General features: G+C 40.9%; 1 protein-coding gene across 1 annotated transcript; it reads left to right on the forward strand.

The window, feature by feature from the left end:
- Positions 1–1,832: 1,832 nt before the first annotated feature.
- Positions 1,833–24,839, forward strand: Nphs2 (NPHS2 stomatin family member, podocin). Its single transcript, XM_046430162.2, has 8 exons — positions 1,833–2,236; positions 6,170–6,273; positions 8,323–8,395; positions 9,971–10,053; positions 13,956–14,159; positions 17,538–17,593; positions 18,985–19,063; positions 20,329–24,839. The coding sequence occupies exons 1-8, from the start codon at positions 1,966–1,968 to the stop codon at positions 20,605–20,607; spliced, it is 1,149 nt and encodes a 382-aa protein (XP_046286118.1). The 5' UTR covers positions 1,833–1,965; the 3' UTR covers positions 20,608–24,839.
- Positions 24,840–25,644: the final 805 nt, after the last annotated feature.

Below are 25,644 nucleotides of genomic sequence, written 5' to 3' on the forward strand. Positions count from 1 at the left end.
TCCCAACAAACTTGTGAGCAGGTGCTTACATTGATCTAGATATGGATATAGAAAATGAAGTAATAATTATATAATTTGTCAGAAGTCCATGGTGTAAAGAGGACTGACACTAAGTGCCTAGCAGGGCCCAACACCCAGCAGGGTGCGTTTTCACAGTTTCTCCTATAAGTTTCTCTGTCTTATTTGAAGACTATCATTTGGTCATTTCCCTGCTCACTCTTGAGTAAAAATTGAGGTGCAATTTTTGGTGTAAGAGTCTATAGCTAGAGCTCTAGATCAAATTATTTTGTGACAGAATCAAAGGCTAAGGAAAAAATCATCAAGTGCCACAAATATTGTTACATGGGCTGGGATGAAGCTCAGTGGTAGAACATTTGCTTAGTATGCCTGAGACTCTGGGTTCAATCTATATCACAGCCAAAAAATTAAAACAAAACAAAACAAAATTCGTGCTTTTCCTAATAGTGAAATTTCTATAGTATAATGAAGAAACTATCTATGTTTAATAGCAAATATTAATTTGGAGAAATACTAAATAATTATAATCATTTTTCCTTTGTGGGCCAAATGTAGCCTCAGAGTTTTTCTCAATGTAGCATCTGGACAGGAACTATTATTTGAGATCAGCACTTGAGAGGTAGTCCATGCAATAATCAGATTCAGAGAGTAAAACAAACAAACAAAACAAAAACCTAAATTATTTTGTTACTAAACATTTAATTACTGTATTCCCAACGGCCTAACTTGGACCAGAGGAGGAAAGTAGTGGGATAGATTTTCCAGATCTGAGTTACTTTAAATCTTCATTCTTTAACAATGTTTTTGAGAAAGATAAAGTTATCACTATGTGAGCTCAAAAAAAAAAACATTGAAAAATAAGAATAAATGAATATTATTTCTATTAGCACAGGATCTGAGCTACTTGAGAAGAATCATAAATCTTGCTTGAAGGGTTATTTAGACCAACCACCCACCCATGAGAAGCAAATAATTAATGGAGTAAAAGAGAAATAAATCTCCTGGATATTTCAAGTTCCTCCAAAGCAGGTGGAACTGCCCCCCCCCCCCGCCCGTTTCCTGTTGAAAGCAGTGTGGCCAATAAACCTTGGAAAAGCAGAACTTCAAGGAAGCATGTAAATAGGGCCTAGACAGAGACAAAAGAGACCCTTTCCTACAAAACAGAAATTAAAACGGATCCCTTCCCTTCTGCGATTCAAGAAGCATTATACCATCAACAGGATTAAGCATTAATAAAAATAAATAAGAGATATGAGGCGTGGAGCCGCATACCAGTAATCCCAGCTGCTAGGGAAACTGAGGTGGAAGAATTGTAATTATAGGCCAGCCTCAGAGACTTAGCAAAATTTAAAAAGGGGAGGGGGGCTGGAGCCGTAGGGTGAGTGGTAGAAGCCCCTGGGTTCAATTCCCAGTACTGAAAAATGAGAAATCAGAGACAGACACACACGCTGTGAATTCTCAAAGTAGGAAGGCACTTGAGAAGTGCCTAATTTACCTTAAAGTCACCCTAATTTGATGACTGAAACTCTAGCGTTACCTAGGACCACAAACCCTGTTTCATAACGTCTTCACAAGTCAAAGCAGAGCGCCATCGGCCCTTCAGCAATCTGAGGGCCTCGGAGGTGCCCAGGCGACTGCATCTCTGCAGCTCAGACCCTCCTCTGCGGACGCAGGCTTGGAGCCACCGCGGCCCCACCGCGTCAGCGTGGCACGCAGTCTTGGGGGTGGGCAGCGGCGGTCGGGGTTCCAGGTGGGCGGAGCCCCGCCCCAGGACCCTCGCCCCGCCCACCCTTGGGGTGTCTTTAGGGCCAGCGCTCGCCGCCCAGTCCACCCACTCCGCGAGCGACCCCGGGGTGACTCCACGAGCGACTCCGGGGTGACTCCGAAGGACCGCGCTCGCTCTGGGGGCCTCCGCCACGGCCGCACGAGCACTCCGCCGACGTGAGGATGGAGAGGAGGGCACGCAGCTCCTCCAGAGAGGCCCCCAGGCGAGGCGGCGGGCCCACCCACAAGGAGAGCAAGAGGGCGAAGGGCGAGAGGGGCGGCGGCCGCGGGCGGCGGGATGCCAGATCCGAGCGGCGGAGCCCCGGGCGGACGGAAAGCCCAGAGGAACCCCGAGCGCCCGCCGCCACCGTGGTGGACGTGGACGAGGTCCGGGGCTCCGGTGAGGAAGGCACCGAGGTGGTGGCGCTGCTGGAGAGCGAGCGGCTGGAGGAAGGTATTGAGGTGCAGGTCGGGCATCCGGGAGGAAAGCCGGCTTTCCAAGTGGTACCCAAAGGATGTCAGATAAGGTGAAATGTTACCCCACTGAAAACCATCAAAGCCAGAGCAGATTGCTGAAGGCTGGGGTTTCCAGGAAATGAAAGGTGTGCATTAGGCACCCAGCACCCCCCCCCCCAAAAAAAAGATGGAGACAAGTGCATCAGAAGAAATAAAAATAGCAACATCATCCAGGTACCAGCTGATCTCAGGGGGCAGAAAGGGATGGGAAGTTGGAGGGAGTGTGGTCCAGGTTGGGGACCAATTGACAGGCAAAGGAACGATGAAGTTGGTTTTTGTGGTCACAGAAGGGCAAATGGGCACCTGATATAAATAAAAACGTGACTGAGCCTTGGCTCTGAGCAACTATGGCTTATTTTCCTCCCCTCAGTCTTACGTAAAAGCATTTTAAACTTTCTTTGGGATGATCATTCTTTCTGAAAGGCATCGCCTTCTCTACTTGCATCAGCCAGACCTGAGTTGAAATCAGCTCCACAGCTTGCTAGCCACGTGATCATAGGAAGGGCCTCCACCATGGATCAGATAATCCCAATTCCTGCCTTAGAGGCAGTTGTGAGGGTAAAATGAGCAAAAGCTCCCAAACACTTTGCACAAAGCCTAGAACAAAGAACATGCTCAGTTTCAGCTGAATCCTTGCAAGCTAAAAGAGAGGAACATCAGATCAAAGGAGGGAATGCAAACAAAAGTGTTCCTTTTCCCTTCTGCAGAGAAAGCAAATCTTAGGAACAAATTTAACTACCGACAATCCTTTTCATAATGAATGGGAAAAAAATTCATTATACCTTAAGCAGTAGGATGACAGATGTTTAAAGGGAAGCAAATGAAGAATAGCATGTAATCTTTTTTTAATATTTATTTTTTAGTTGTACACAATACCTTTATTTTGTTTATTTATTTTTATGTGGTGCTGAGGATCGAACCCAGGGCCTCACATGTGCTAGGTGAGCGCTCTACCACAAAGCCACAACCCCAGCCCAGCATGTAATCTTATATTGTGTGGCAGATCATATTAGAGGAGTAGGCAAGGAAGGGAGCACCCATTTATGGAGCCCTTTCTATGTACCAAGCACACCTGGGTGTTTTACTTTACTTATTTAGTCCTTCATTATCCTCTTAGCACAGTTGAGGAAACATGCTCTGTGAAATTAAGTATCTTGCCCAAAATCTATAGCTGGAGCCCGAGGCAGTGGCATGTGTAATCCCAGCTACTTGTGAGGTTGAGGAAGAAGGATCAGATGTTTGAGGCCAACCTGGACAATGTAACTAGACCCTGTCTCAAAATAAAAAGGAGTGGGCATATAGCTCAGTGGTAGAGCCATTGCCTAGCCTGCATGAGGCCCTGAGTTCAATCCCCAGTAACACACACACCACACACACACACACACACACACACACACACACACCAATAGCTGGGAAGTGGAACAGCTAGACTTCTAGAATAAGGCTTTTTGGCTGAAGTACCCACCTTCACATAGCCTGCTCTTGGTTTCTGATCATGTCCCAGCACTCAAACCAACTAGCTATGGTTTTAAGCAGGTTGATTCACCTTTGTGGGCCTTAGTCTCACCAATAAGAAAGTGGCTAGAGCAGAAGATCCCAAGCAGTGAGAGAGAAATACCACTAAAGATGAGGCAGCTCTTGCCTGAGAGGTGTTTGTGGGAACAGGGCGCAGCATTCCTCTCTCTTCTGACTTTGCACCACACTCCAAAGGCAGGCTTCTTGGGACTTGAGGGAATTGAAAAGGGGTGTCACCTTACCACAACTGGGTATTCTCAGGATATGTCTAAAGACTCTTCCTGCTTTAACATGTAATGCTTCCTTATTCACTTAAATCAAACAATTTGGATGTTCAAGCAGCTCATTCCAAGAGAAAAATATTTTGTGGATAAAGCTTTGAGTATACAAATTAGTTTTCTATTCACATTCCTAACTACTGAGTGAAGGAACTTTTGAGAACTTTTTTCACTTATAAAACATAATTTTGTTCATATGTGCCTTGATTTTTACTTGTGGTAGTTGTTACCACTGGAAACTGAAATACAATTATAAACTGAAATTCATTGATACAAATATAAACTAAAATGACTATTAGTCATTGCCATTGAAGAATAAGAATATAAAAATTAACAATGTTTATAGAGCAGCATTTTCTAATGTAGGGTTGGTAATAAATAAGTTCCATAGAACATCAATGAGTGTTCTTTGGAGAAAACATTACCTTGTGAAAGGTTTAGAAACCACTAGAGTAAACAAAGCTAAGAATGATTTTTTACTATAGGGATTCTCATAGCTTCCAGATGTTGATGGACATTGGGAATACCAATGGGATTGGGATACAGTGCCCAATATTTCTAAATCCGTTTGCCCAAAAACTCTTTCCTTGTGGAGCACACTCTGGGACTGGTATTCTATGGAAAGGTCTTTGGGAACTGCCACACTAGGGCAGATTTGGCGTTAGTGCTGGTGCAACTTGCACATGTGCCTCTTTAAGTAACTCAGTGAAGACCTTTCCAGACGTGGAATTCAATTTCAAGAAAAACAACTTTTTTTTTTTTTTTTTTAAAGAAACTGGTCCCAGGTTGGCCTAGACTCCTAGGCTCAAGTGACCCTCCTGCCTCAGCCTCTTTCTGAGCAGCTGGGACCTCAGGCATGCACCACTGTGCCTGGCTGTGGAATTTGAATTTTTAGCCCTACCAATTAAGTATCCATTTCCTTCTGTTCCTTTAAAAATAGGCTTTTTACCATTTACTCACTCTCACTCATCTTTTAGTTCTCTGTGGGATATATTTTAAACATACTTTTTTTCAGTTGTAGATGGACACAATATCTTTGTTTACTTTTTTATGTGGTGCTGAGGATCGAAGCCAGTGCCTTACACGTGCTAGGCAAGCCCTCTACCACTGCGCCCCAGCCCCAGCTCCTCTCTGTGGGATTTTTAAACTGGCAAATGGTATCCTTTTGGCCAGTATTCTAGTACCTGGAAAATAAAATTCTTTAGATTTCCACAACTCAGATTTACATTACATTTAAATCATTTTCACTATCCACTTCTCCTTCCTTCCTAATTCAACAATGGTTGAGCACCTGCATTGTGTCAGGCACTATTCCAGGCACTGGAGATGCAATGTAAACACGACAGGACCAGAAGAACTTGTGTTCCTGAGGCCGACTTTCCTTGATGCCACTTCACTACCACTCAAGCATCCTGGATGTTCTGCATCCTTCCTTATTGCTTGTTCACAAACTCTAATGGTCTAATGTCATCCCACACAGGGGATGTTCAAGGACCAGACAGCAACACCTCAATCCAATGAAGGAACTCTAACAAAGGCATTTCAGACATTAGGGCAGGTAGTGAGTAGGAAAGTTATTTCATGGAAGGTGAGACTCTGGACACTTTGAATATTAAAACCCAACACACGTAAAGTACAGTTTAGTGTTTTTATGTGAGATTTCATATCTCCCTTACACTGAAATAGATATGAAATCTATTTCATGAGCTAGTTATTGTGCAATATCTACAATATAGCAAACATCCCCATTGTACAGGTAAGGAAACTGAGGTTTGAAAAGATCCTGTGTCCTACATAAAATTATCTATGGACGTGAAATTAGAAAGCCAGAATGGGAACCCATGGTACTCTGGTCCCCTGTACCCCAGTGCCTTTCCAGGAGCCTGCACCACCTTCCACAGGCCCACATGGCTCTCCACGCAGACCCCAGGCCCTGTGAACTCTGACCACCCTGATGTCTGGTTCATTCCAATATTTCCAGCAATGTCTCCAAGCTGCTCTGACCCAATACCAAGGACTAGACTGACAAGTGATAGTCAGTTAAAATGGTGAGGTTTCAATATTTTTTCTTTCTTTAGGTACCAAGTCCTCTGGTTTAGGGGCCTGTGAGTGGCTTCTTGTCCTTGCTTCTCTGTTCTTCATCATTCTGACATTGCCTTTTTCCATCTGGTTTTGCATTAAGGTGAGTTTCCATGAGGACCCAACAGGTCATTTATTTCCTGGTGCCTCTTTCTGATCATACTGGGTCATGCTCTGTGTTTAGAACTTGCTGCTGGTCCACTGCCATGCCCTCATGCCCACTTGCCCTCCAGGTCCTTTCAAGACCTGGCTCAAATGTTACCATGAAGCCTTCCTCAACTCCTCTAGACTGTCGCGCCCTTCCCTGTGCTCCTGATCACTGGGCCTTCACTTCATTCTAGCACGTACCACACATATAATGCTTGCTGAGATCAACTCTACCATTAGATGGAGACCCTTCAAGGGTTTCCACTGGTTCATCCCCACTCCAACACAAAGACCAGCCCAGAACAGGTCATGACATCCTCTCATGTGCTCCTTACACTGCCAGAAACTTCTCAGCAGCTGCCCTAGACCATGAGGGGCCACTGTCTCTGGCCCACAGGTGGCCCACACAATTCCAGTCCCTGAAGCAAATGAAGATCTGTGTCAGTTCAGTAAGCACATGACAAGATGAAATTAGAAGTACAAAGAATTTTTTGAAGGTACTGCCTGGGTGAGATTGAGAAAGAACAAAAGCAGGCTTTAGGGGAAACTGTCAATGATGAGTGGGGCTTGTCTTTTTCCACTTTTAAACTTTCTATCTACTTACGTCTTTGACTATAAAATGTGTCTCCTTGAGACAGCATACAGTTGGCAGCAGGCTCTCCTTTTCACTTTTCATTTTTTGGTGGAGTGAGAATTGAACCCAAAGCCTCAGGCAGGCCAGGCAAGGCCGCAGGCTCTTCTTGAGGTGTGATCTGAGCACCTACGTGATCATCACAGGGACCAGTACTGACTCAACCATGGTTTATGGAAAAGGCTGTTGGGTTTAGTTAGTTAAGATGGTAAACCTTAGCAGGGCTGGAGATACAGCTCTGCATATAGCAGTGCTTGCATAGCTCAAGGCCCTGAGTTCAAGCCCCAGCACCATCAAAGGTAAACCTTAGGAACCTTCTAAATTAGGTAGTAGACACAAAAGCAAGATTGGGTTTGAGCAAGGCTTGAAGAGTAAGTTTCCCTTAATCTCTGGAGGATTTTTTTTCCAACAAAGAAACAAGTAATGCTAGGAACTAGGCAGCTGGGAATTGCTGGGGTATGCTCTAGGAACAAACCCAATCATTCACTCTCATTCACTGTTCCAGTAAGCAAAGGAAAATAAACTTGGAAACAGTCATAAATCATTCATTTATCCACTTACTAAATGAATAAATTCACTGAATACTTGCTTTGTATCAGGCATTTTTTTAGGCACTCAGAAAAAAATCAATTCTGTATCATCAAGGAATTCAGAGTCTTGTGAGGTATATGTATAAACAAACTCATCAACTAAGTTAATGATAAACAAGCAACAGAACTCAGATTCTGATACTGGAACAGAAAGTAACTTTTTAAAAGTAATATGCAGTAACTTTTCTGTTCTGTTCTACACAGTGAATCTCCTTTTTGTCATTTAAAAATATTTCTACACATGCTCAGGGCACATTCAATTTTTTGAGATTCATGAGAATTAACTAATTAAAATCCAACTGGATCATTTTGAAGCAGCTTAGAAGAAACTGAAAAGTATCACAACTTTGTGTTATTTGTGAAACAAAGTATCACAAGTGGTATTAAAATATACTCCATCTTTTTGTTAAACAGTTAATGAGTGATACATATAAAAGCTTGATGAGGCAGAAGTCACAGAAAACTACAAGATTAAACATGCTCTGATCATATTTGATTTAGGAAACATTGAATATAGTGGAAACATTACTTTTTCGATGATAATGAGTTTTTAATCAAACTTCTATCCTTGGGCTCAAAAATTCAGATAGCCAATACACTTTTTCATTGGTTTCTAAAATTCCACACTAAGTATAAATTTTAGAACATTAAATATCAATAGAAGTTTATTCTTCATTGTCAAAACAAAATATTTCTGATACCTAAAATCACTTTCATTTTAAGCCTTTTGAATGCTTTATTATTCTTATTTAGAGTGATTTGGAAGTATTACATTTCCATTTAGATTGTACAAGAGTACGAGAGAGTAATTATATTCCGACTGGGACATCTGCTTCCTGGAAGACCCAAAGGTCCTGGTAAGAAACATATACACACACTTTTTTTTTTTTAAACCACCATCTCCACCATCTCAACTGGCCAACTTCAATTCTTATGTATTTATAATATGGACTTTAGATACAATGAAGTAACTTGATTCATCTGCATTTCTAATCTGTTAGTTGCAATACAGATCATTAAGAACTTCTACTACCAGGAGACAGGTGGCCAAGGGAGAAGATGAATGCAGGGAGCCCCACATCAGGGGCATGCTGATTACAATAGGAAATCAGCTTAGGATCCATGAATGGGGACTGGTTTGAGTACTACATGTGTACAGAGTCCTGTGAATTCTCAGAGAAAAGCTGAGCTAGTTGAGAATCCAGGGGGCCTAAGGCAAGGAAGTGAGGCATCTACATAATAAATTGGTCTTTAGTGTTGAAATTTAAGAGACAGAGATTGAACAAGTCTTGTATTTTAGATGCTGCTAACTACCAGGAATACAAAAATGCCTGAGTAAGACATGGTCTCTGATTTCTAGGGCTTTAAAATCTAGTGGAATTTATGTTCAGAAATCAAAACTGGTTATGGGGTATAGAGAGAAGTATGGTTATTCTGGAAAGTGTAGAAATTAGGGTTTGGAGGTCCAAGACAGCCTGGAAGCCATGAGGAGGAGCAAAGTCCCACTGTGTATATATTGGAGAGGTCTGAGTTCTCATTCTGGTCTGCAGTAATAAGTAGGGAATGGAGACAAGACTAAGAGACACCAATCAGAGTTTGAAAAACCCAATCCAGTAGATGGGTTCCCACAAAAACAGAACTAGATCCTGTAGTTCCAGGACATGGATGATCTTGCTGTGTTCCTTGTTTTCTGGAACTTTCTCCATTGGGGCCAAGAAAGAACAGCAGGTGGTCTGCTCCCCAGATAGATCATGGGCTCTGTGAAGTGCTTTTGGTTTCAACAAACTGTGGTCTTACAAGAGCCTTCAACATCCAGGGTTCTTGATAAAATCTCAATAATCAATCTACAGATAGTTATTGCCCATTATTTACTATATATTATATTGGATAGGTGAGGACTAACTTGCCAAACAGAAGCTAGTATTATGATATTGCTATTATGATTACCTTTGGGGCTCACCTTTTAAGAAATACCATGAGGAGGTTGCTGGCTCCAAAGTTTGACATATAGATACACTCATAGGCTAAAAAACAATTTTATAGATTACCTAAAAGGCACCAAGTCAGAGACACTACTAAGACTAACAATAATGTATGTGATGTTACTTAGGGAGCTCAAATCTAGTGAAGGGACAGACATATACTAGAGATCTGGAGGGTTTAGCATCATGACTAAAGTTACCACCATTATTAAAGCCCAAATTTTTGGAATAATACCTGCTTATACCTGTTATCCTGGAGTAAATTGTAACAGTGCTCTCCTTTTACCCTCAAGTGTCCCATATTGATGGTGGTAAACTTAGCTTCGACAATGATGCCTGTATAGTTGCAGGCTAAGAAAAGCAATGCAGTGTACAACCTGAACATGAAAAGGTGAACCCTAAACAGTCTCCATGCCTGCTGTTTGCCTGTTCCTTCCTCCCCTCTTCTAGGCCTGTTCTTCTTTTTGCCCTGCCTGGATACCTACCACAAAGTTGACCTTCGTCTCCAGACCTTGGAGATACCCTTCCATGAGGTAAGCCAAAGGGTGGCTTTTGCTTTCTCTACATTTTCCACAGTCTAGCTATTGACTCTAGCCCAGGACAAAATCTCTATGCTCAAGAAAAATAGACCTATGGAACTTCATCAGTATTAAAAAAAAAAAAAAAACTCTGTGAATCAAAGGACACAATCTACAGAGTGGAAGGCAAGCTATGGAACAGGAGAAAATATCTGCAAATCACATATCTTACAAGGGGTTAATATCCAGGCTATACGAAGAACTCATACCTCTTAATACAAAAAATGACTGACTTAAAAAAAAGTAATGATAGTGAATAGTTTTAAAAAAATACTGACTAAAAAAAGGGCAAAGGACTTTATGATAGTTAACCTTATGTGTCAACTAGGCTAGCCTATGGTAATTTTGCCTACATTTGGTCAAACACAATGGAATGTTATAGTGTAGGTAATTTTTTTATTTAGATGAGGTTATGATTTAAATCAGTAGACTCTGAGTACAGCAGATTACCTGTCATAATAAATGGAACCACCATATAACCCAGCTATACCACTCCTCAGTATTTATCCTAAGGAACTGAAGTCATTGCATTATCCAATACATGCATGCCCATGTTTATAGCAGCACAATTCACAATAGCCAAATCATGGAACCAGCCCAGGTGTCTGTCAGCCAATGAATGGATAAAGAAAATGCAGTATACACACATAATGGAATTTTATTCAGCCATAAAGAAATAGAATTATGTCATTTGGAGGAAAATAGATGGAGCTTGAGAACGTTATGTTAAGTGTTAAACCAAACTCAGAAAGTCAAGGGTCGTAAGTTTTCTCTCATATGTGAAAGCTAGAGAGAAAAAAGTAAAAGAAAAAAAAAAAAGAGGTTTCGGGTGGATCTCATGAAAAGCATAGGTAGACCAGTAGAATAGAAAGGGACTGGGGGAAGCAGAAGTTGAGGGAAAGGGGAGATAATGCAGAATGAAATTGACCAAATTATACTGTTGTATGTGTGCATGTATGCATAAGTAACAACAAATACCACTTATGTACAATTATAATGCACCAATAAAAAGAAAAAAAAGAAGCAGGGTCTTGAACAAGTATGTTCATAGCAGTACTATTCACAATAGCCAAGCAAGCAGTGTCCATTGATGTATGAACAGATTTTTTTAAATGTGGCATATAATCTATAATAGAATTTGTTCAGCCTTTAAAAGGAAGGAAATTCTAACGTATTCTAAAACATGGATGAGTCTTGAGGACATCATGCTAAATGAAATTATCTAGTCTCCAAAAAAAAAAAAAAAAATTAAAAGTAATGGGGCTGGGGAAGTTCAGTGGTAGAGGACTTGCCAAGCATGTGTGAGGCACTGGGTTCGGTCCTCAGCACCACATAAAAATAAATAAATAAAGGCATTGTGTCCATCTACAACTAAAACAAAATTAAAAATCAATCAATTAATTAATTAAAAAGAACTATTAAGGGTCTACTTATATGAAGTACCTAGAGCAGCTAAATTCATAGGGACAGAAAGTAAAATGTTGCTTCCCAGGGGATATGAGGAGGGGGCATGGACAATAATTGTCAGTTGTGCAAGATGAAAAGAGTACTGGAGGTTAGTTGTACTACTTAACTGTACACCAAAGATGGTAAATTTTATGTATGTATATTTTTCAACAATTAAAAAATTTATAAAATTAAAAGTAAAGATAATATTCATATATTTCTTTAATTGTTTTAATTTTTTTTTAAATTTATAGTTGTAGATGGATAGAACACCTTTATTTTATTTGTTTATTTTTATGTGGTGCTAAGGATTGAACCCAGTGCCTCACACATGCTAGGTAAGTGCTCTGCCACTGAGCTACAGCCCCAGCCCTCGTTGTTAACTTTTGAGATAGAATCTTGCTAAGTTGTCAAGGCTGACCTCAAACTTACAGTCTTCCTGCCTCAGCCTCCCATGCTGCTGGGATAACAGCCATGTGCCAGTGCTCCTAGCTACTATCTGTATTGGTGATTCAAATTTATAAGCCTTCCTACGTTGTCTCCTACTTTTGGCCTGAGATTTTTTTTTCATTTTTTCTCTTGGGAAATAGAAACTTTGTTTTTTAAAAATGCTTATTTTAGATGATAAAATTGAATGAAAGGAAGAAGTAAAACTTACTTGTAATCTTGAAGAGATATTTGTACATCAGTGTTCATAGCAGTATTATTCATAAGAGCAAAATAACTGACTATAAACTGATAAACAGATAAGCAAAATGTCATATGTACATGCAGTAGAATATTATTCAGCTTTAAAAAGACTCTAACATATGCTACAACATGGAACCTTGAGTATGTTATGCTAATTGAAATAAGCAATCACAAAAAAACAAATACTGTATATGATTCTAGGTATTTAGAGTAATCAAAATGATAGAGACATAGTACAAAGGTGATTGTCAGGAACAAGAGGGAGGGGAAAGTGTGGAGATGTTGTCAATGGGCATAGAGTTTCACTTTTACAAGGTGAAAAGAATAGTGCAGGTGACTGGTGGTGATGGTTGCACAACATTGTGATTGCATTTAATACCACAGAAGTATATACTTAAAGATGGAAAGTTATGTGTATTTTAACAAAACAAAGACATTGGAAACCTGTACTTACCCCTAATCCTTAGACAACTGTTGATATTTTGGAGTATATCCTTTCAAACTTTTCTATGTATGTGGTTATATTCACAGATAGGTGTATATATAGATATCATACTATGTAAGACTTTTATAACATGCTCCTTTTTACCCAACAATATAGAAGCATCTTTTCATATATTAGCTATGCTTCTAGCCCTTTATTTTATTTTATATGTGTGTGCATATGTGTGATTACACACACACACACACACATATATATATATATATATATACATACACATACATACAAATATTTAGTTGTAGATGGACACAATACCTTTATTTTGTTTAATGTGGTGCTGAGGATCAATCCCAGTGCCTCCCATGTGCAAGGCAAGTGCTCCACTGCTGAGCCACAACCCCAGCTCCTAGCCCTTTATTTTAAATGGACACATAACATTTCATTGTGTGGCCATACCACAGTTTACTCAACCAATTTCCTCTTGTTGATGATAAATTGTTTCCAGTGTTTTATTTCAATAAGTAATAGTATAAGTAACAATTCTTACAGCTAAATCTTTAAAATATGTCCTTTTGATAAATGTTTTCTAAAAATGGAAATGTTGAGAACTTTACTGTAAAAGCTGTGTTTATTTTTTAAATTTTAATTTGTTACATATAACAACAGAATGCATTAGGATTCATATTACACATATAGAGGACAATTTTTCTTATCTCTGGTTGTACACAAAGTAGAGTCATAGCCTTCATGTCTTCATACATGTACTTAGGGTAATGATCACCATCACATTCCACCATCTTTCCTACCCCTATGGCCCCTCCCTTCCACTCCCTCCCCCTTTTAAGGCTTTTGGTGGGGACTAATGGGCATCACCAAATTGCCCTCTAGGGAACACTCCAGCAAGCACCACGTCACTGCTCATAGCACTTATGTCCTAGAACATGCCTCTCTGTTATTAGATTTGTTTGCATCAGTTTAGAAAGACCTATAAAAACAACTGAGTGTTTTCAAATAAGAAAATTATTCCTGATTTTCTTTACAAAAGGATTTACAACAGAATTCCTTTAAATCGTGAGTTCTTTTGTTTATTTAATAAAAAAAACTCCATAATTTTCAAAACCATATATATTTTGAATATAAGATAACTGAGCTGTTTTTTTTTTTTTCTTCTTGGTATAATTTTACTCTGAGAAAATTCACTTTAGATACACTTAGTTCTCTCCACATAGGAAAAGAGCCCACGGATCAAGTCTGTCATCTAAACTGTTTTTCTCCCTAGGTTGTAACCAAAGACATGTTTATAATGGAGATAGATGCCATCTGCTATTACCGAATGGAAAATGCCTCTCTTCTCCTAAGCAGCCTGGCTCATGTGTCTAAGGCTGTCCAGTTCCTTGTGCAAACCACCATGAAGCGTCTTCTGGCACACCGATCCCTCACTGAAATTCTTCTAGAGAGGAAGAGCATTGCTCAAGATGTAAAGGTACTTACTACATTTAATATTGAGTATATTAAACTATATATTTTTTAATATTTATTTTTTTAGTTTTAGGTGGACAGAATATCTTTATTTTTTATTTTTATGTGGTGCTGAGGATCGAACCCAGTGCCTCATGCATGCACTCTACCACTGAGCCACAATCCCAGCTCTAAACTATATCTTTTAATCATCTGTTCACTGGCCAATTATTAAATCTTCCATGTGCCACACTTGAATCTCTTCAAGTTGCCATCCCTAAGGAGCTTATAGCTAATTAGGAAGTTAGAAAAGTGACCCTGAATCAATTATAATCACCAGTCCTGATGAACACTTTGTTCTCAACTCTTCCCCAAAAGCCACCCAGTGACTTTAAATTCATTGTGAAGTTCTCACATAGTACCAAGTGTTGGGAGTGGCTGCTGGCAGCGCTGATAGAGATAGACGGGAGAGGTTGTGGTATACAAAAAGGATAAGATGTGATTCCTCGAAGCTTCCAGCCTAGCTGAGGAAACAAGCACAGTGTGCACAAAATGAAATGATGCTATGTACTTTCAGAGGGAAGAGGGAAGATGTCTCCTACCCTATCATGATTAATTACCCAATCAACTGTCTAGATTTAATTGATTTAGAATTAGTAGAGGGAGGAATAGAGTAAAAGCTGCCTCCCAAACAGCCTCATCTGGCCCACAGGTAGCAAACAGGAATCTTATTCATGGCCATGGTGGACGCCCTTGATTCTTACCAAGAAGAGTTGGCAAGAGGTACTAAGAAGACAAGAAGAATGAAGCAGGATTCCAGGCAGCTGGCCAGCAAGGTGGCAGTTACCACTGAGTCTGTCATCCAAGTCATAGGGGCAGCCAGGCCCAGAATTGGATTAGGAGGTTGCAAATCAGACCTAGTTAGAAGAGGACCTTAGGAAGACCCTAAGAATCAAAGGCATTGATGATTGTGCTTTATAGAAACTGAGCAGTCACTAATCTGAAAAAAAAAAAATGCAGGGTACAAATGTCTGTGACTTGTCCAACTTGTTACTGATAAAACTGGGATTGTCAAAGTGCTTGCCTCACATTTGCTAAACCCTGGGTTTAATCCCCAGTTCCACAAAAGAAAAGAAAAAGCAACAACAAAACAAAACAAACAAACAAACAAACCTGGGATTTGCATCCTGATGGAAAAGGGAAGTCTGAAAATAAGAGAAGCTGGAAAAAGAAAAAGAAGAGGGAGTTGCTGCTTTGGATTTTAGAAGCCACTTGACACAGTCCCCCACTGATCCTTCAGCCTCCCCTTATTCACCCCTCTCCTCTGAAGGGTAGTATGAGTCCAGACTCTTGACATTCAAGCTTGCTCTTATTATGCTGAGTTATATTTATGTGTCCATACATTTGTCTTCCCAGATTATGAATTCCATAAAGGCAGGTGCCATATTTTATTCATCCTTTTGCCTCAGATCTGGCATGGGGCTTGTCACACAGCAGACGTTTGGGGGGGGGGTGAATGAAGAAAGGACACAACTGTTACAGCCTTAGCTCTTGCCGTCCTTCTTCCACTAAATCTAACACTGGAACCTACTTAGCATTTGCCCAGATCTAGCACTTTTATGCTTCCTGCCTCCTCCTGAGATGTTTCCTCTGCTTGGAATTCTTTTTTTTTCTCCACAGGAAAAAATCTTGTTTGTTCTTTAAGATGCCATCTCCTTTGTGGTGTATTTATCAATATTCCTTCCTCTCAAATTAGTCTTCTCAGGGCTTTCAATGCATTAAGTTATTACTTATCTAGCCACTAAGAAATCATCCACTAAATTTAAAAAGAAAAAAGCAGTACAAGACTGTAATTCCAGCTACTTGGGAGGCTGAGGCAGGAGGATCACAAGTTCCAGGCCAGCCTGGGCAACCTAGCAAGACCCATCTCAAAATAAACTGGGGCTGGGGCTGAGGCTGGGGCTCAGGGGTAGAGCGCTCACCTAGCATGTGCTAGGCCCTGGGTCGGATCCTCAGCATAAAATAAATAAATAAATAAATAAAATAAGGGTATTGTGTCCAACTACAATTAAAATATTAAAAAAACAAAAAACAAACAAACAAACAAAAAGGCTGGGGATGCAGCTCAGCTGTAAAGTGCTTGCCTGGCATGCACAGGTCCTGGGTTCAATCCCCAATACAGAAAAAGAAAACAGAATTTAGGGGAGGTCTCTTTGCTAATGGCTGTATTATATTCTCAGACAATGCCTGATAACTGGAGAGTAAAATGTAAAAATTGTGTTTTAAAGCCATAGATGGAAATACGCCCATTTATAACAAAAGTGTAATAAGATTTGTCCAAAGGCTGTTACGCAAATAGACTGTTCAAACAAGTGAAAGAATATCTCTGCCTGGAAAACGAAGGCCAAAGAAAAAGACAGGTGTGTTGCTTTCCATAAATCAGACATTGTGTAATTTAAAAGATAAACAGGCCAACATGGAGGGCTCTGTGTCCCGCCCCTCCTTTCTACAATCCAAATTGCTTTTCTTCCCCCTCCTGTTTCTAGCTTCAACTGTGGAGGGCAGGGGAGACTGGGAAGCAAGAGGGCATTGATGTCTCCCAGCAGTGAGGAAGAGAAAGTGCCCTATCAATGACAACCACTTGGCAGGGAGACTAAATAGAAAATAATAGACATTTTAAAACAAATTGAATAAATATACCATTTGTGTTGCTTTTCTTTTGCTTCTGTAACAAATTACCACAAATTTGGTAGCTAAAACAACATGTACTTATTCTCTTACATTTCTGAAGACCAGAGTCTGAAATCAGTTTCACTGAGCTCAAGCTGAGATGTCAGCAGGACTGATTCTGTCTGGAGGTGCTTCGAGGAGAACCTGTTTCCTGCCCTTTCAGCATTTAAGGCTACCTATGTTCCTCAGCCCCTTCCTCCCCTTCCTTCATCTTCAAAATGCACCACTCCAAACTGCTTCCCTGGTCACATCAACTTCTCTGTATCAGATCTCCCTCTGCCTCCTTCTTACAAGGACACATATGATTACATTTCAGGCTGAGCTGAATATCCCAGCATAATCTCCCCATCTCCAGGACCTTTGACTTAATCACCTCTTCAAAGTCCCTCTTGGTAACAGTGAGATGTTGTAGGGACCAGGACATGCACATCCTTAGGGCCATTATTCAACCTACCATGCCATGTTTAGTTCCACAAATATTTATTGAGTGACACTGTCCAAGTCAAATCGCCCCATGCCAGATCCTGTGGAATTTAATGAAACAAAGTGGCCAAATACCATCCTTTCAAAGGAAATGGGCTCTCTCTGTTCAGAACAACAGTCATCGGGGCACAGGTGTGCCCTGCTCTTACCTGCAGGCTCTTGCTGACCTTTCATCTTTTTCCCTCCACAGGTTGCCTTGGATTCAGTGACCTGTATTTGGGGAATCAAAGTGGAGAGAATAGAAATGTGGGTAGGAAAATGATCATGATAAACAATATGATAAAGGGAAATACTTTGGTTTCATTTAAAAATTTTCCTTGAAAAATTATTTTGAGTAATATAGCCACACTAGTATAAGTTTAGAGAAAAAGAGACAAAATTATGTAACATCTTGTAGCCAAAATATAACCACTATGACATTTGGGCAAATTAGTCTCATGGGGTTTTTTTGCTATGCATTAAAAAAAATCTTTTTTAAAAGATAAAATTTACCCTTTTAGCCATTTCAAAGTGCAGCTCAGTGGTTTTAGGACATTTACAAAGTCCTCAGATTCCCTTTGATCTAATTTCAGGATATTTTCATCACCCCCAAAGAAAGCCAGTTCTTATTAAGCAGGAACTCCTCATTCCTCCTCGCTCCTCATCCCCTGGCAACCACTAATTTAGTTTTTGTTTCAGTGGACATGCCTATTCTGAACATTTCACATAAATGGAATCATATGTTGAGCCTTTTGTGTCTGGTTTCTTTTCATTTAGCATGTTTTCAAGGTTCATCTATGGTGTAGTATGTATCAGTTCTTCATTTCTTTTATAGCCAAATAAAGTTTCATTGTCTAGCTATACAAAATTTTGTTTATCCTCCATCAGCCACTTTTTGGCAATTAGGGAAAATGCCACAATGAACTTTCTTTTTTGTTTTTTTCAACATCTTTATTTTTTTTAATTTTTATGTGGTGCTGAGGATCGAACCCAGCACCCTGCGCATGCCAGGCGAGCGTGCTACCACTTGAGCCACATCCCCAGCCCCACAATAAACTTTCATTTGAAAGTTTTTGTGTGAATATGTTTTTAGTTCTCTTGGCTATATACTTAGAAATAGCATTACTGGTTACATGCTAACTTTATAAATCTTTTCAGAAACTGCTCAATGGTTCCATATATGAATTTTTCATTTATCATTGGGATAAAGAGATACTTTTGTATCTTTGATGTGATACAATAAGATTGTTCTTATTTAATCAATCCTCCTCATTTCAAAATCAATTTTTTCTCTTTTATAAACTTAGATGAATGCCCCTTATCTTCGTTATTAATTTTTTAGTTCTTCAAGGTGGTATTTCATACTCAAATTTAACCACTAGTGGTTAGATTAAATCTTAAGTGGGAAAAATGATTACAACCCAGGAACACAAAATGTTTAAGAGGAGGACATCGTAGTCCCTCTGCAGCCACACTAGTGCTCCACACCTACACTGGAGGCACCGCACGGGATGTGCTCTCTCCACCTCCTTGCCACCTTAGGGCTCTGGGGACAGCACACTGTTGTCAGCATTTGCTCTCCTGTAGAAAGGGTGCAAACCTGAGGAAAAGTCTGGCCAAGACTGCACATCTACACGCTCACCTTCTTTCTTTTGCAGTAAGGATGTGCGGCTGCCGGCTGGGCTTCAGCACTCACTGGCTGTGGAGGCAGAAGCGCAAAGACAGGCCAAAGTGCGGGTGAGCCAGCATTGAACAGTGTCCCCCACCAAGGCTGCTCTTTCAGGAGCACAGAGAACCCAGAGCAGGAAGGCCTGCTGGCAAGGAGCATTTCCCCTTTCTTTCCATGCTTCCCTTCATCCAGGCCCAGGGGAATCTGGTTTGGTTCCTGACATGCTATCTAAATTGCTCTAAGAGTGTGTTAGTAGCCGGGCACGGTGGCACACGCCTGTAATCCTAGTGGCTCCGGAGTTTGAGGCAGGAGAAGCACAAGTTTAAAGCTGGCTTCAACAATGGCGAGGTACTAGCAACTCAATGAGACCCTGTCTCTAAATAAATTCAAAATAGAGCTGGAGTGTAGCTCAGTGATTGAGTACCCATGAGTTCAATCTGGGCTGCACCCCTCCCTCTCACCAAAGCGGCTGCTAACTGTGCCTGTCTTCTCCCTGAGTCTTGCTTTCACGCTCTCTCCTCCCTCATCATCCCTCTTTTCTTGTGCTAGCATCTCAGTTACCTATCTCCTCTAGGTTAATGACATTAGGCTATCCCAGGCCTATATCCAGAGCTCTGCATGAGCTTTGAAGGCACAATCATAGTCAGAGCCCAGTTCCCTCCCTGCTGGAGCCAAGAGAAGGCTGTGCTGCTCATGACTCTTCTCAGTAGCCAGAGAGCTGAAAAGATCTGGCTGCCACAGCTTCCTCAAATTGAGGTGGAGGAAAGTGAGGATGAAGGGAGGCAGATTTCTCTCAAAGAACAGGGATTAGGTGAAGGAAAGCCCAAACTGCATAAGAGGATTAATAACTGGACCTGAGGGGAATGGGGAGGAGGGGGAAGGGGAGAAAAGTGTCCTCTGGGCAGAGTTGCTTCTAGATCCTTGAGCCTAGTCCTCTCTGCCTGCTTTCAGGTGGCATTTGGCTGATGAGCTTGGTGTCTCCTCTTCTGAAATGCTTGTCCTTTATTTTGGCCAAATTGAAAGTTACCCTTTTTGTAATCCCATGCCTCTGCCAGGAAAGCTGGCCAATTTTTCTTCTGTATGGCAAATCCCTACTAATCTTTTCAAGCCCACCAGACAAGAACTCCCCTAACAGTCTATACTTTTCATGGTCTATAACAAGTTCACCTTACATTTTAGTAGTTTAATGGGTCTTCCCTAGCTCAGCAGTCTTTAGAAAGCAGCTGAATTTGTTCTCCTGTGCTGAACAGTGCCTGCCACACTGGGTCCCACTGACAGCCCTCTTGGAACCAAGAAGCACAATCACTTTGTGTTTTCCACATTTATTTTCTAGATGATTGCTGCAGAAGGGGAAAAGGCTGCTTCTGAGTCCCTGAGGATGGCTGCTGAGATTCTGTCAGGAACCCCAGCTGCTGTTCAGCTTCGATACCTCCACACCCTTCAGTCTTTGTCCACAGAGAAACCTTCCACTGTAGTTTTACCTTTGCCTTTTGACCTGCTAAATTTCCTGTCTTCTCCTAGCAACAGAACTCAAGGGAGCATCCCCTTCCCAAATTCTTCCAAACCTGTTGAGCCACTAAATCCCAAGAAGAAAGACTCTCCCATGTTATAGGGGTGGGTGCACAAAGGATAATGCAGCTGTGAAGAGGCCTGCCATTCAAAGCCACATCCCAGTGAGACATTCAGTCATCAGTTCCTTTCTTCCACTGCCACATGGAATGCTCTTTGAATGCACGGCATTGCAATGCAGCCACATAAGTGAGAAGTCAGTACAGGAGGCATCTAACAGGTTTAGGCGAGTCATCTAAGCAGAGTAGTTACGGGAAAGAGCTTTGGTCAACATGATAATTTGGAAATAAGTTTGTCAATTTTGATATTTGAAGATTTAGATCAAATGTCCTTTTTCCTCTGGCCCCTTTGGCAAGGTCTTGCAGCTCCTGCAGCCCTTTCTCTGAGCCCCATCACCATGCTTGCTACACTCAGCTGTAACCCTGGACCTAAAGTGTTAGCTTCTCTATGGCTCTACTACTGGGTCTTCAAAGGGGCATCTAACATCCTTCACCCACCACCTTCAGTCTTTTGGCTCCACTCCATATTCCTTGAGCCTAATTCTGATCGTTGCACCTTAGTGACACCTAAATGTTTCTGAATGAATGCAAAGAAAAGAGATGCACTCAGATTGGATATAAATTTATACACAATTAAGGAAATTTTTAAATTACTTGGAGGTTCTTTCAAAAATAAAAATAAGTAAAAGGATAACATTTATCTGATATATATATATTGCTTCAAATCAGAGGAAGAATCATTCTAAATAGGGGCTGAGAGTAATGTATTTTCTGTATAGAATTTACCAGATTGCTTATTTCTTTAAGCAGATATAATGTATTATCTATACATGTCCTGAGAACTATTTCCCTAGGTAAACATTTCTTAATATACATTCCTATAATACAAGTCTTATTTCCCACTAATTTGCCTTACACAATTAGAAATGCATATCTATAGGAAAATAAGCCAACAAAACAAAAAGGCAAACTTAAGTGTATTGCAAGTTTTCTATAAATTTAAAAAATCAGTAGCATTATAAAATGTTACTAATATTACTCAAATAATATTAGTACAATGTTATCTGTAATGGGAATTTCTATGTTGCTGGTGCAGATATGGTGGGAACCCGAGTGCCTCACTATTTGGTTCTCTTTCAAAAACTGCCTCTATATTCATATTTCATTAAAAGGAAAGTCTCCCCAGTTCCTGTTCTTAAGGATCATATGTGGGCACAGATTCTTCAGAGAATAGGTGAGCTGACAGTGCTGGCCAAGCAGCTGGTCTTCTCTTGAGACCAGGTGCTGCATTCTTACTGGTTACTGACCCTGAAATAAATGAAAGAAAAGCTGGACAATCCAATCCAAAACTGTGACATGTTCTAGTTAACAGTTTTTCTTTGGGATTTATATTAACATGGTGCCAGTAAGCTGATAAAGGGGTCAAAAAATGATCCAATTCAATGTTGGAATCCATTATGACCAAAGTGACTGGTCATGAGAGCGGGAAAAGTCTATGGCATATCCTATGACAATGGTGTTGCATGGCATTTGGGGATTACAGTGAGGTGTTAACCACTGGTCAGGCTAGATTTGTTTATTGTGTGGATGAGTGGCTTAAGAGCTGGTAAGTTGAAGGCTATTGGGCTTGAAATGACCAGAAAAGTGTTTCAAGGAGGCTTTGGAGACCCTTCTTAGAACTTCAAGGGCCACCCTGGTTCACCAGCAGTATCAGGGTATATCAGAGGCTTTGTAGTTGGGACTCCCCTATCTGGAAGGCCCATCAGGTCATTCTGTCAATGCCTCTGCATTCCACATCCTTGGGGGCCATGTGTGGGCAGCTCTTTGTTAGACTGCTCCTGTTTATAGTGTTCTTTAGCGGTAGGTATGTTGGGACTATGATTTCCAAGTCCTCTAGAATTCTGGCTTGTTTGTCAGCACACTAGCTCAGTAGTTAAGCTGAGAATTAAGCATATGTGTGGAAATCAAGTCTGTTGAAAGATGGGTTACCAACTGGTCTCTGAGTTCAGAGAGAAGCTGAGAACTTCTCTCACTGTAGCTGAGATCTTGGACCCTGCTGTCAGATATACTAGATTTGATTCAGGCTTTGTCACCTAACAAGCTGTTAGGTGATATGGGCATGCTACTTATCCTGAGTATATTTGGGGATGAAAGCAGAGCCCACTTCAGAAAGCTATCGTGACTAAATGAGATCAAATATATGAAATACTAGCATAGCACAAAGCTTACACAAGGCAAATGCTCAATAAATAATGGCTATCACTACTATTCTGGTTTTACCCCAGTAGCAATAAGTGACAGCAGTCAGGCTGCATCCACCTAGAAGCCTTCCACTCCACATGTTGCTTCCATGCTTTAAAGGTAGGTAGCCCTGATGGCCAGTACTCCCAGAGTGGTTGTTCTGGGACAGAAATAGCTTCAGGACTTGCACATGTGGGCTCCTGTGTTTGAGTCTCTGTAAATACTGGATCCCCAACCCAAGAGCTAACCAGAATTTGTTTCAAAGTGACAGCCATTTGGGATCATAGCAGAGTAAAAGCAGGGCAGAAGAAATCACATAATCTTCTCTTTCTTGCCTGGGCTTTATCACTGGGATAGCCAGAGTAGAAAAATGGGTGATGTATTACCAGGAGTACTTTGTCAACTCCATGATCTGTTGAAGATCTGGGCTGTCGGAAGAAATGAGGACATCTTATCTGTCAAAAAGAAGTTTGCATAGCAAGGTAGATCATGGGGATTGTTTGTCCTGTCTTCACACTTTTGGAGTGTTTCTTATGTCTGGTCAAGAGATATGGGCTGGGGTTGTGGTTCAGTGATAGAGTACTTGCCTAGCATGTGCGAGGCACTGGGTTCGATCCTCAGCACCACATATAAATAAATGAAGGTCTATTGACAACTAAAAAATATTTTTTTTTTAAAAAAAGAGGTAGCTTAAAGTGTGCCTCTGCCAAATCAGGTGTTCCTAGAGGGCCCAAACCCTGCAAATGTAAAATGTTGATCTCCAAACAGAAGATACTGCATTCTTGCAGGGGCCCTTTCATTGGTCTTTCAAGAACAAGAGCAATATCCAAGCCTAATGGCCATGCTTGCATTGGGACTGCTTAGGGAACTTGCTGAGTAATCCTAAATTGGAAATGACCTTGAGGCTATGGAGAGTTGGTCAGAATAGCTCTCCATTTTTCTGAGAGAAAGATGCAAGTTCTAATGAATTCTAGGCATTGATTTCTCCCAATATGGCTATAGAGGTCATCATTCTCAGCAAGCATTTCCGTTTTGCAGGTATGCAGATCCTATGCATCAGGGCTATAGCATTTATATTTCTAATTTTGGAGAAACTCACTTTGCTTCTTCTGTGAAAATATTTTGTTAGATAAGATACATATTTGGGATCCCAGAAATATGCAGATAATGCTCTAGAGCTTTTGAGCCTGCAGGCAGAATTGCTAGCAGTTTTTGAAAGTAAAGTGCAAGATGCAGGTTTGCCAGGTAATACCTGAGTCTCTGATATCTAGCTAGGAAAGTCCAGTACCTTTGAGTGGGTGTTCTTCAAAAGCTAAAAGCTTGCTCCACAGGGTGGCACTAGTGGGAAGTGGTGGAACCTTTAAGAGGTGGGGGGGGGGCCCAGGGGAAGATCTTTAGGTCATGGGAAATGTGCCCTTGAAAGAGATTATGGGACCCTGGTCTCTTCGTGTTCTTTCTCTTCAGTTCCATGGCTAACAAAGTTAGCAGTTTTGTTCCACCATGCACTCACAGCATGTTGTGCCGCCTCATCAGAAGCTCAAAGAAATAGGACCACTCATTCAGGGACTGGAACCTCCAGAAGTGTAAGCCAGAAATAACTGTTTTCTTTTCATAAATTAACTCAGGCATTTCATTACCATGATAGAAAGCTAATTAACACATTTGAGACCAGAGGAAAGTATAGTAAACATGAGCTACAAAGTACTAGACAAGTGGCCTGACCATGGTCAAGTCTAGGAATATAGGAAAGAGAGTTGTACTGAATCTCAAAGGAAATTGCCATGAACCACTGAGACACAGAAATCCTGAGTGACATGCCCTTGTAAAATAAGGGAAACATGCGAGTGCAGGGGAAATTGGTGTGCAATTGTCTGGGTCTACCATGGTTCTACCTCCAGTCTTGCTCCTAATTTCAGACTCCCTGTAAATACTAGACCCCCAATCCAAGGAGAGGCTTCTCACTCTTAATGACTGCCTGAATTCTCCCTTGAATATGTGTTTACTTCCTAAATAAACCTCTGTGTTTGACTGACAAGTGCTGAAATTCTTTTCATCACATATACCAAGAACCCCACTGGTCTTGAGTTCTCCCCTCTCCTCTGGGAATACCTCAGACCCTTCTCTGGAGATATTTCTACTCCTGTGCTAAAGGCAGTGGGACCAATTATATGAGTAGGGCCAGATCTTGCAGGAAAGACTCTCATGATGCCCACATGCGTGGAGTAGGTGTAGATATGTAGTGAAGAACCAGGCCTGGGGGATGAGGAGCTAATTCCCCACACTTCTGAAGGTCTTCCTTGTAGATGAGAGTCCAGTGAGCTGTGGGCTCACACCAATCAGCTCTGTGACTTCAGGACATCTTTTAGTCCCATTCTTGGCAGTGGTTTCATCTTCTGAGAAATGCAGATAACTATCTTCTCCACCTATTTATAGGGTTATGTGAAGAAAAATCCTAAGAATGCCTAAAATCAGAAGAAATCTGATAACACTACAGAAACCTAAGGCATTATCAGGATCCTCTCTTCTAAACTGAAAAAATAAAGCCTTTTATTTGACAGTCCTTTCTGCCGAGTTTAAAGTCTTTAAAAAGTATAGTTGTTTGTTTGTTTTTTTGACAGAAACTGGTATTTTTTGACACAGCCACATCAATGTTTATAGTAGCTCAATTCACAATAACTGAGCTATAGAGTCAACCTAGGTGCCTTTCAACAGATGAAGGAATAAACCAAATGTAATATATACACATAATGGGATATTACTCAACCATAAAGAAGAATGAAATTATGGCATTTGCCAGTAAATGGATGGAACTGGAGACTATCATGCTAAGTGAAATAAAC

This window comes from Marmota monax, unplaced genomic scaffold, assembly GCF_021218885.2.
Source record: "Marmota monax isolate L192 unplaced genomic scaffold, Marmota_monax_Labrador192_F-V1.1 WCK01_AAM20220418_F8-fsc00055, whole genome shotgun sequence".
In the NCBI taxonomy this organism is placed as follows: domain Eukaryota; kingdom Metazoa; phylum Chordata; class Mammalia; order Rodentia; family Sciuridae; genus Marmota; species Marmota monax.